At 44.2% G+C, this 12,500-nt stretch overlaps 1 protein-coding gene across 6 annotated transcripts in view; it reads right to left on the bottom strand.

Moving 5' to 3' along the window:
- LOC135111741 (uncharacterized) overlaps positions 1-12,500 on the bottom strand; it is a 383,652-nt gene that overhangs the window by 257,465 nt on the left and 113,687 nt on the right. For all 6 annotated transcript variants that reach the window (XM_064025622.1, XM_064025465.1, XM_064025524.1 and 3 more), the window contains one exon: positions 10,648-10,674. In XM_064025622.1, coding sequence (XP_063881692.1) covers positions 10,648-10,674 — 27 coding nt within the window. The remainder of the gene's footprint in view (positions 1-10,647; positions 10,675-12,500) is intronic.

Here is a 12,500-nt window from a genome sequence, read left to right as displayed (position 1 = left end):
GATTAGCACAGGCTTGAGGGTGGAGGTGGAGGCCCAGCAACGCACCGAGGGGCGAAAGAGAGGCGGCTGACTGGTAATGAATGAAAGAGAGGAGGTACCAGGCCCCCACAACACACACAAACATAGAAAAGTTTTGAATGTCAGTACAAATCACATGAAATTATAGATACCATTCGCACAAACAATCTCTCTCTCTCTCTCTCTCTCTCTCTCTCTCTCTCTCTCTCTCTCTCTCTCTCTCTCTCTCTCTCTCTCTCTCTCTGCTCTCCGCTTCATACCTTTGTCAGCACCGTAATTGCTTTTTTTTTTATTTCCCTATGCAACACACAAGAAATCAAGATATCTCGATTACAATGCGTTTATTTTCTAAAGATAACTTACTCTAACACCATGTGGGATTCTGTTTTTTTCTTTTTTTAGAATACAAAACTTCTCAAAATGTACGTTTTTTTTTTTTCGTTTTTTTTTTTTGAGATATGGAGAGTGTGAAGTTTTTATTCTCTAGATCTTGCCGTAACGAACTTGTTTTTTTTTTCATTTTTTTTTTTTTTCTTGTGTGTGTGGTTTTATATTTTCTTTTTCCTACTGTATCCTCTTCTGTCCAGAAATTGTTGTCGGTTTTACAAAAAAAGAGTGACGTGATGAGGTAACATTTGTGTGGCGTGCATGAAGTCACATTTTTGTATGCAGATAAAGTTAAGTAACCTGAAGAGCCAAAGTTAGTTGCTAAATCTGTGGTGTGTGTGTTGTATCACCGGGGCAGGCAGGTGTCAGGCGCCCCCTCTGGTGCCATCCCGCCTGGTACTCCGCAGCGGGGAAAATGTTTAAAGCAGAAGGCAAAGAAACCCGATAAGCCGCCCGTGGGAGTAATGTTAATGAATAATTCATCTGCAGGAAGGTGTTCCGTGGCCGGGAAGTTCATTCTCCCTGACGTGGCGAGGAGAGCGGCGCGCTGCACATTTGTGGCCTGGCGCTCCGGCACCGGCAGGCGACTTGACACCGCGGCCTACCATTTCATAGCCCGGGTAATTACTCAAAAATAATCAACATATAATTACACAGGACACCGTGGAATTTAAATCTCGGCGTGAGTCCTTGGGGCACTGCGTGGCGGGAAGTGAGCCTCGGCAGGTGACAGAATTATTTGTCACGGTTTACCTGAAGTCTTCTTGTCGATGTCATTTGATAACGGGAGTTTTTATTATTTTATGATACATTATTGGATAGTTCTGTGAGAAGGTGTTCCCAGCTCGTCACTTTTCTAATCAGTTAATGACGGCCGCCCGCGCCCCGCCGCCGGCAGCTCCTTGGCCTCCTGCTTCCCCTGTGATTGATATAGTTATTTTTGGACTCCCTGGTCGCTCATTTGCACTTAACTTACAGCAAGGAATTAGCCATTATCATAAGTGCTTTTCCCACTTTATTGGGCCGCCTCCACCGCTCTACAGCATCAATAACGCTGCTTTAAGGCCGCCCGATGAACAACGCTCACACGCCCAAGAAGGTGCTCCATCACACCCCGCCGCCCTCAACTCGGCCGCATTAATCAAGTGTGCAAAGAAAAAAAGAAAAAAAAAAAGTTCAAGTTTCTCAAAAAGTGTCGCCACTGACTTCATCACAGTGACTCCATCACCAATCGTTCCATCCTCTCATCTTTGGTTACCTTCATCAGGGAAGCCAATGTCATCCAGGCACTGTCTCCGCCGCGGCAACAATAACAGGCCTTACTCTCGAGAGGCACAAGAGTGAATGCCTCCACACTCACCCGGAATACCTAGGGTCTAGAGTCGCCGGGTGTCGGCGTGATGTCAGGGCGGCCATAAATCAGGCCGGAACAGTCATTTTGGCCATATTCGGAGGTCTCTAGGCACTTGAAGGCTGCGCCCCAATAACATATCGAACTCCTTGCCTATAATTACGACAGAGCATATACCGGATTTATGAACGAGTTAGGATGATTCTGATGAATATCACCTTACAAGTTACATCTGGAAGCTGCTGCCAGGTGGGGCGGCTGGCTGGGTGGTGGGGAGGAAAGCGGCACCCACTCACCCACCACCCCTCACATACAGGGGCGGAGAAAGAGAAGGGCGGAGAAACGAAGAAAATGAGATGACGAGATAGATAGAGAGTGAGTAATGGCACTTGGCGTTCTTTATAATTCTTATCACCAGTAATGGTCGCCTACACGATTACTTGATAGAAATTTTCTGGCCCCAACGAATTACATGTAATTACAGTATAATTGTACACCTTATCTGGCTACTAGAAGAGTTCAGCAGTCATTATAGATCCTAATCGATAATTAACAGGTGAAAAGGAAAGCTGCACACGCGTTGCTACACCACGTAAATATCAAGTGGATTCCAATTTCCTTATCACACGTGCATCTCTACGGAACCAAAGGCGTTCCTGGAAATGCAATGCAACAATGCGTTGATGCATTATATGGATGTAGTAGTAATAAAGCCATATTATATATATATATATATATATATATATATATATATATATATATATATATATATATATATATATATATATATATATATATATATATATATATATATATATTGTAAGAAAACAAGAGGCAGTAGGCCGAGCCTATAAATCACCAAGGGAGGGAGTGGTGGTGGACAGGCCTGAGCAGGACACAGACGTCGTCAGCGCCAACACACGGCGTGCGGCAGACGCTGTGGCGGGGTGGTGCTCTCAGCACTCTCACCCGCTGCTTGCCGCCCTAAGAGCCGAAGGAAGATATGGAAGACGTATTTGCATAGAGCGTCATGATTACACTGCTGGGCGTGCGCTTACCAGGAAAAGAAGGAAAGCAACCATTTAACTTATAAAATAAAGATAACGAAAGGTGAATATGAATCTTTATACCTTTGCTGAAGGTGTCGCCTTTACATCCTACACGTCCTTCACTCCTTCACAAGAGCGTGTCGCGGCGATAAGTTACCACCGCCCAGTGACGGGCGGCGCTGACGACCCGCAGCCCCGGGCCGCCCCACACCCCCGCCCCACGCCCGGCGCCTCCCGCCCTGCCGGGTCTTTATACCTGGGTTAACTACATTACGGTGGGGGAATTTATTAATACATTACGTTATATTTACGAGGGCTTTAAACATCTGTTTGGTCTGGTGAGGTTATCATGCTCGGCCACAGCGGGGCGCCGATGTTTATGAACGCTTTAAAAACGTTTTGTGTATTCTTGCTCCCCGCGCCAATAAATCCAGATTTACGGTGACCTCTAAATAAAGGCTCTGAGAAGTATACGAACATGTTTCCAGCAGTCTTTCAGCAAGAATATTGAGGATATACAGAGTAGCTCCAGGCCGCTGGCAATGAAGTCCCGTTCTCTTTAGTCTCAGCCTAAACTATGCTAGACCGACCTGGCGTGTGAGCGGCGCCCATCGCGTCCCTGGCCGCCCCGCCACTCTCGCCACACGCCGTGCTCGTTCACCTCATGTGTCACTCGGAGCTATTTAATATCATGCTGAATGCTCGCCTTGATGGCAAAGTTTCCCTATTTGGCGGAGCGCGTTAGCAGTGTTGTCGTGAGGAAGGCGTCGTCAGGCGCGGGGGAAGTGGGCAGCCGAGGGTCTATATTGACATACTTTCTCCTTCGTCCACTCTTCTAACTCAGCCTGACGAGGGGCAGCATTCTTCCCTACCAGCGTGACGTCGCAGCCTCCAACTCCCATCAGGAGGCTCGTAAGGCGCCCCGCACCCCTGAGTTACCACCACACTCGCCTCATATTGCGCAGGAAACTATGTCCACATCAACACCGTGTTTCCGCGCTTAGTGAACATTCTATACCATGAAAAGTTATACATATCTTCTCTCTCTCTCTCTCTCTCTCTCTCTCTCTCTCTCTCTCTCTCTCTCTCTCTCTCTCTCTCTCTCTCTCTCTCTCTCTCTCTCAATAGTGAACTTCACAGGAATGAAAGCACTGGAGTGAATTAGAGAAGAGGGCAAGACGTGTGTGTGTGTGTGTGTGAAAATGTGTCATTCAGAACCCATCAATGACTTTAGGCCGATAATACATACACACATTCCCGGCTAGCTCTTCGCAAATGTCACGCTCCTTATGAGGTGAAAAGAATGAGGCACAAAACTCCCGCTGTAATACAATACCGATCCATTCACAGTACCAGCTTCTTTATACCACCACTCCTACTGCTCCTCCTGCTCCTCCACTCTTCCACGCACGACGCTGCCCTTCCACCACGCACCTTCCGTAACAGAGCCGCTGCTAAAGATAAACATACGCAGAAGTCACCGTGACAACCCCAGAAGATAATTCACTCGTTACCTGAGAGCCACCTAGCGCCTTAACTCCCGTGGCCATAATTCGTATACAGTACACGGGGTGGGGCTCTGCATGGGGCTGCCGTCTGTGTCCGCCGGTGTGCTCCTGTAGCGTGTGTAATGCTCCTGTTATATGCTCATGATGTTCGATGTTGTTTGCTGTTTGAAGTGGTTATTTTAGTGGGCTTTACTATTTTTCATGTCACTTTTGGTTAGTGCTATATATAAATATTTTTTCATCGTTTTCTATAGTATCAGGTGTATAGCATTTTCAAAGGTAGGTTAAGACTTAGGGAGACAAAGGTGGTATGAGGCGAGTTTAATCCCTCTTTTCACCTCCACTTCCATCTGTCTGAGTGTCTCACCGTTTTCTAGAGTATTAAATGTGCCTGATCCCTCCCTTTATTTTCCTTCTCTCTGCAGAATAGTGTGGCTTTTGGTGACACACGAACACACTGACACACACACACACACACACACACACACACACACACACACACACACACACACACACACACACACACACACACACCACCTAGAATCATATATCAATCCAGGAAGCCGCCCCTCTTCCTCACCCCCCGTTCAAGCATATACCCCCTCCGCCACCCTCCGGCAGCTGCGTCTCCCTCGCCGGCAGCGTTTTTTCCCCCCTGGTGAGGGTGTTCCGTCATTGTGCTGCACTAAAACATTCGCGGCGGCCGGAGAATGGATGGCAAAGGAACAAAGATCGGAAAAAAAAGTAAGTCGTAGAAAGAAGGAAGCGATAGGGGGATGCTGTGTAGAGAGAGAGAGAGAGAGAGAGAGAGAGAGAGAGAGAGAGAGAGAGAGAGAGAGAGAGAGAGAGAGAGAGAGAGAGAGAGAGAGAGAGAGAGCCGGCGTGTGTAGAGACAGAGAAATAAAGAAAACAGAATATAAAGGTTTGCTATGCTGTGAAACAAATTAAAAAAACAAATACACACACACACACACACACACACACACACAAACACACACACACACACACACACACACACACACACACACACAGGTGGATTCCAGGACAGCCCCGTGTGTGATCTGATACCATGATACACGAAACTGCTACGCGACTTGTGGGGTACATGAAAAAAGTGCAAAGTGACTGGTAGTATCGAGGCTTATCACACACAGCTACACAAAACACATCAAGAAAACTATGAATAAGTAGGAATTATTCAAGCCTCTGCAGAAACCGAACAGCAGAACATTTGTTGACAAGAAGAAAACAATCTAACTACAAGATAATGAGGAGTATCATGTAGCAGTGGCCAAAGGGAAGGCTCACAGACTCAACCAAGGAAGATATGCTGGTGATGAGCTTAGTAGAAGGCGACACAGAGGACACAGTAAGGTGAGAAGGGTAATGTGCTGTGGAGATCCTTAACAAAGGCAGCAGATAGAGGATAATACATCAGTGACCAAACTAATGATGCAACGTGCAAGCAGAGGATGCAATGGAGGAAGAGTGTCATTGGTGTGATGGGATGCAAGTGGCGAGGCAGCAACAACCAAGGCAGCTTCCCATGTAAAGACTCACAAGGCCACCAGCTGACCAGCCACCTGACGCATAAAAACATAAGAAAATAAAAAGAGAACAAAAAGTCATTTGAACTACACAAGGCAGTTCCTGAGCCATTGGAACTCGCCATATGCTATCATTATCCCTTAATTTATCTAACTTCCTCTTGAAACTGTCTAATGTCCGCGCATTTATCACTTATTTACTTAGTTCACCGCCCCTATCGCTGCCCAAGCCATGCAATAAGCTCCTCATGACTGCTTTGCTACACATCACTTATCTTGACGTCTCATAAATAAAATCGTATGTTCTACTTTTTATGTTCCCTTTCTTTGTCTACAATCTAAAGTGAATTGATTTTTTTTTTTCGTTTTATTTTCAGATTGGCGTACTAGTGGTAACGCAAGAATATTAGAGAATAACGAGGCGGCAAAGGGCCAAATGACTAACATAATGCAGCTCCTCAGCACTCAAAACTTACCATCTGTTATCATCATTCACATATTTTATTTAACCTCCTCCTCAAACTATCTCGTGGAAAATGTTGCAAGATTTTTTTGTATCGCTGCAAACAAAAAAAAAAGTTATCAGTATATTTCACTTCATATTTCTGATCCGTTGACCTACAAACTTTAATCAAATATAATGAAACACTTATTTTCCGCTTAATCATACGTTTTCATATCAGTGTTGCAAGGTACTTCCACGTGTCTGTAAAATGAAAGTTAAATAAATGAAAATAAAGTAATGTTTTGCTTTATAACATTTCCGATCTCTTAACCAACAAGACGAAATATATTCAATCAAGTACTTAATCCATTAATATATATATCCTTTTTTTTTTTCCACCTTTTTATCAGGTAAACGCGCAAGTGTTATATAAACTTTCCACATGACTGCAGGCTTGAATCTGAGGGCTTGGCATGGCGTCTGTCCTCTTTCTCTTCAATACTGTATGTTCTCATTACAACTATTTTAGGCCGCAGAGTGTTACTGGATTCGGGTTCTCAAGTTTTTCTTCTCAGTGATGGTGGAGGATCTTTGATAACTCTGTGACCGTAGTGAACTCAGCTTGAGCTTATTATGATGATTTTGCAGAAGGTCAGAGTGCTGTTTTAAAATACACCATTGACAGCAAAAAAAAAAAAATATGGTACTGGAAGCTTTTAGTAAGTGTCCGCAGTCTTACTTTTGCTCGATGAAGAAGGAATATTAAAATGTAACAATTACCATGTTCTTATTAGTAGTCAATGGTTTCATCTGTCAAAAGAATTTCAACCCCACCAAAAAAAAAAAAAAAAAAAAAATAGATAAATAAATAAATAAAAAAGTAACTAATATATATAAAAAAAAAAAAAAGAAAAAAAGAAAATAGCCGAGATGAAAAAACCGTAAAAATGTGAGAATACAGTCCCTTGTGTGCCTTCATAAAACAGACCACCGCCTAGCAAACCAAATTCCCAATGGTTTATCAAATGACTGGAAGGGTCTATGATGATTTTCCGTCTAATTAAACCTTTCAGAAGTTTTTTTTCCCTAACTTTTTTTTTTCCTAATCAAGTTTTTATCTACTTTCCTGATGATATGAAAAAGATTATTCGTGAAATTCAGTAGCGTTTCTTTGATTGAGTTTCTAATTATCCCTCGACTCCTTTTTTTTCAAGTTGCGAGTCTCGGTTGGCATTCAGTCATTTAATTTCGTTCTGGGTGCCGCCTGACTCCAGATACCGTGCGCTGCTGGTATTGTAATGCACTGAGCTGGGCTTTGTGTGCTGTGTTGTGTCCTATAGTATTGGCACCACCACCACCGCCGCCACCACCATCACCACCACCACCACCACCACCACGAGAGAGAGAGAGAGAGAGAGAGAGAGAGAGAGAGAGAGAGAGAGAGAGAGAGAGAGAGAGAGAGAGAGAGAGAGAGACATAGACATAGACATAGACACACACACACACACACACACACACACACACACACACACACACACACACACACACACACACACACACACACACAAGCCAGAAAGAAGGAATTAATGGAAAACAATACACCACCACCACCACCACCACCACCACGACTCCCTCTCCTCACGTTTTTCTTCTCCTTCCTTCTCCTCCTCCTCCTCCTCCTCCTCCTCCTCCTCCTCCTCCTCCTCCTCCTCCTCCTCCTCCTCCTCCTCCTCCTCCTTCCTTCCTCTTTCACCTCTTCCTGCCGCTTGTCGTCTATGCACTATTTGCACACAGGCGGCGGGATGCGCGTCGGGTGGACTCTAATAACACAGCGGCCGCCTCACCTTCCCATCGATTACGAATTACATGCAAAGCCTCATAATTAGCCCAGGTAACCCGCGCACCCCTCCCTCCCCCCAGGTAACCCCCGCCGCCCTCCCTTCCTGCCTAACCTTCCCCCGCACTTCGTATACCTGGTAGGGGTAATTAAGCAGGCAGGCAAGCAAGCATGCGCGTGCACACACACACACACACACACACACACACACACACACACACACACACACACACACACACACACACACACACACACACACACACACACACACACACACCTTAATTTCTTTCATTCGCTTATATTTATTCTTCTTTCCTCACTTTGATGTCATTTTATCTGTTTTTTCCTCCCCTCTTTCTCTCTCTCTCTCTCTCTCTTTCTCCTTTGATGACTAAAAATAACTACAACAATTAACTGCATAAAAAAAAAAATCTTCCCAACTACTGCAGAAATCAATATGCGGTAATGAAATGCTCCACACTTATCAATACTGTTTATAATCCTTACTGTTCCTATCTACATCATTCCTACATCTACGTATATAACGAGCAAATACATTTCTTAGTCATATACACCCTTCAATCACCACCAGTCACACAAACTCAACACTCACGACCACCTCTTTGCCCCATCACATCTTGACCCTACCCTCTTCTAAGCACTGACCTGCCAGAACCTCCTTAAGATGCTCTCACTCATGCCACCACCACCACCACCACCACCACCACAGCCACTTCCTCCTTGTCCTCCTCCATACCTTGCGAGTCTTTACACCTTTCTACCATGACATCCATTCGCCTCGATTTAGTGACACGCAAAACATATGGAGGTGGAAAACAAGTGGAAGGAAAAAAATAATAAAGAATGGCACAGTGACTGCATTCTCCTCCCAAATGAATACTATCTGTGTGGCATCTCCGTAAAACAATCACTTCAAAGGTATTCAAGTGACATGAGTGTGTGGGCTGTGGAGGAGCGCTAAGATGTGGATGCATGTAAAGTACTGCACGAGAGAGAGAGAAGAGAAGAGGAAAGAGAGTAAATAGATAACAGAAAGAAAGGAAAAGCAAAGTGTAAATGTGTATGTATGTGTGTATGTGTGTGTCTGGCTAAGCAGCAGGATGGCACTGTTCTGTACTAGCGGTGGTGGGAGACCCCGGATATACTGCGTAATACCTTATAAACTTTTTCCCCCACGATAATAACATTCAAGCCGCTGGTTTACGATGGCATCAATCAGTCATGGTAGCAGCGCGCCGAGGGGGGGGAGAGAACACGGGGAAAAAAGGCGGAAGAGTTAAAATAAATATGGATGAGGTATTATTTGCTTTTTTTAAGGGGCGGGGGAGAAGCTCGCATTTTTTTTTTTTTGTCTGTTTCCAAAGCAGAGAGAGAGAGAGAGAGAGAGAGAGAGAGAGAGAGAGAGAGAGAGAGAGGAGGGGGTGCTGGCTGGCTCACTCGCTGGCTGACTGGGGTTAATGCAATCTTCTTTCTTCTTTTTTCTTTTTCTTTTATTATTACCGTAATTATTATTGTAATATTAAATAATTTCAGGGGCCGTGGTGTGCCTCTTGTCCATTTGTTCAGCGGCCTGGTTTATCCGTGTCAGTGGGAAGGAGAAATGGGGACGGAGGAGGGGAGCAGAGTATTTAAAGAGCTGAATGCAGAACTGGTAGATCAAGCGGCGGGGGAAGCAGGGAGGAGCGAAGGAACGAAGGAAAGAAGGAATGAGGATGAAGGGGAGAAGGAGGAGGAGGAGGAGGAGGAGGAGGAGGAGGAGGAGGGTAATATTGGTAAAGAAAGATACCAGTATTTAAGGAAAGTCAATAGCAATTTTTTTTCTCAGGGAATTGGTGGAAATCTGAACCTTGTGAGTCATTCAGCGAGGATCAAACGAGGGAGTCTTGGCGCACGCTGCACTGTCCGCCGCACGCACCAAGACACACGCACACACGAAAGCACACATGCATGCCCTTAAGTACACACGCCCACAAACACACACACACAAACACACACACACACACACACACACACACACACACACACACACACGCACATATGAACGCGCACATACACATCATATGTAAGAGTGTGAGATATGGAAGAAAATTTACTTCTAAGCCACAATGATCAATAATAATGATAATAATAGTAATAATAATAATGATAATGATAATAATAATAATAATAATAATAATAATAATAATAATAATAATAATAATAATAATAATAATAATAATAATAATAATAGTAAAAACATTAATAATAATAACAGTAATAAAAAAAAAACAATATTCTATGCATTTCTCTCTCCTTCAAGAGCAGGGAACCAAAGCAAGGCATCATTATAAGTGTATTCACGAACATTCCCTTTTATCTAATTAAGCTTTAGGACATGAAGAACAAGAACAGGAAGAACAGGAAGAAAACAATAATAAGAAAAACTACAAAAACAAAAAACAAGAACATCATCAACAAGAGCTGAGGGAACCCGATGTGTCTTACCTTGCTGCTGGAGTCCAGACAGCACACCTGAAAAGCAGTCTTCAGTTAGAAAAATAGTAAGTGTTTTTTTCCTCTCTCTCCCTCCTTCTAGTAGTTTTATGTGAACAATATATACATGCTGCAAAACACCCACTTCTTCAATGAAATAAAAAGAACAGGATAGTGTACATGAATACTGGTTATAAATAAATAAGATCAGCATATATGAATACTGGTTGTAAGTAATATATTTTCTTCTCCCCAGTACAGTTCAGACATAATGTGTATGAATCTCTACTTATAAAAGAATAATAGAGAAGGTATGGCTGCAATCATTACACCCTCTTACTCTCACCCACCTCACCCACCCACCCACCCACACACACACACACACACACACACACACACACACACACACACACACACACACGGTTTTTACACCTTCACTCTCGCTAATAAACCTGTGTTAATAAATAAGCCAGCAGAAAATGAGCACATTCTTCAAATCCTTTCTTTCCGCTGTAAAGAAAACGCAGCCAGGGGCCACTGCACTTCTTCCCCCCGCGGCTCACCTCCAGGAACGCCCGCCCCGTCGCCCCACAACACGCCACAACCCCCACACAGAAACAAATACACGCCGGGGGGATGGAAAAAATAACTACAGAATATAGACACGGGGAAAAAAAATCGCAGTAATATTCTCTGAGTGGTGAAATTTGCGTGTGATGTCGCGGCAACGGGGCAGACTTATGGCGCGGGGCTCCGTGTGGCCTATAAAACCCAAACATGCCAAAAGTGACTCATTTCTCACCAGATACTCTTGTTTATTGTCATTGATTTGCACAATATATTTGGTGATGCTGAAACTATGCATGGATGACTCTTCCTATAAAATTCGAATTAATCACACTCGAAGAACTCGGCTGATGTTATTTTATGCAGGTATTCCATCAGCGCGCCGGACAGCCGGAGAGACGCATGCGGGGTGGGTGCTGCCGCTGTCCAGGGAGGCGGGGGTGGGGCTCTTGGGTGGGCGGGGACGTGGGCAACAGGGGGGTGGGGGGGTAAGAGGGATATAGGGAATGACGGGGAGGACAGGGGGAGCTGATGGAGTGGGATGAAAAGGGGTCAAATGGAAAGAGTGGAATGGCCAAGGGGGATGGGGAAGGGGAGAGGGCAAGGGAGGTGGGGAGAACATGGAGTGGGGTGGAGTGGGCGGGGAGTATTTGGGTAGGGGAGAGGCAGGGAAGCGGGAAAAGAGAGGAATGCGATGGGAGGGGAGGGTAAGGCCTGCTTGTTGCTATATAGTGGTGTGTGTGTGTGTGTGTGTGTGTGTGTGTGTGTGTGTGTGTGTGTGTGTGTGTGTGTGTTTGATCTAATATATGTTATTTACAAATATACTCATATATATATATATATATATATATATATATATATATATATATATATATATATATATATATATATATATATATATATATATATATGAATGAGACAGCGCAAACCTGAATATTTTGTACTTGTTTATTTACCAATATATTGTCGATTCTGCGGAGAAGCCCCGCTCCCCGCCCCGCCCCCGCTCTCTCCAGCCCGCGCCAGCCTCCTCACTTCCAACCAAAATAATGATTATGATTCAATAAATCACTTCTTATCAGTTCACTGGTTTTAATTGCCCATTAATAATTATATTTTCTATTATCTTCATATCTTATCAATTAATCTGCCCTCCATTCATCGAAGAAATGTAGCTTATCTATTCAATTAATCTAATGTCGTTAAGCCTTAGCCCTGCTTGTTTAAATCCGTGCAATCTATCCCCCTCATAAAAGCACACATCCGCCCTGATCGTATCACTCGTCTCTCTTTCCTCT

This window comes from Scylla paramamosain, chromosome 1 (assembly GCF_035594125.1).
Source record: "Scylla paramamosain isolate STU-SP2022 chromosome 1, ASM3559412v1, whole genome shotgun sequence".
In the NCBI taxonomy this organism is placed as follows: Eukaryota; Metazoa; Arthropoda; class Malacostraca; order Decapoda; family Portunidae; genus Scylla; species Scylla paramamosain.
Note: the sequence above shows the minus strand (reverse complement) of the source record. Positions and strands in the feature narration are given on the sequence as shown.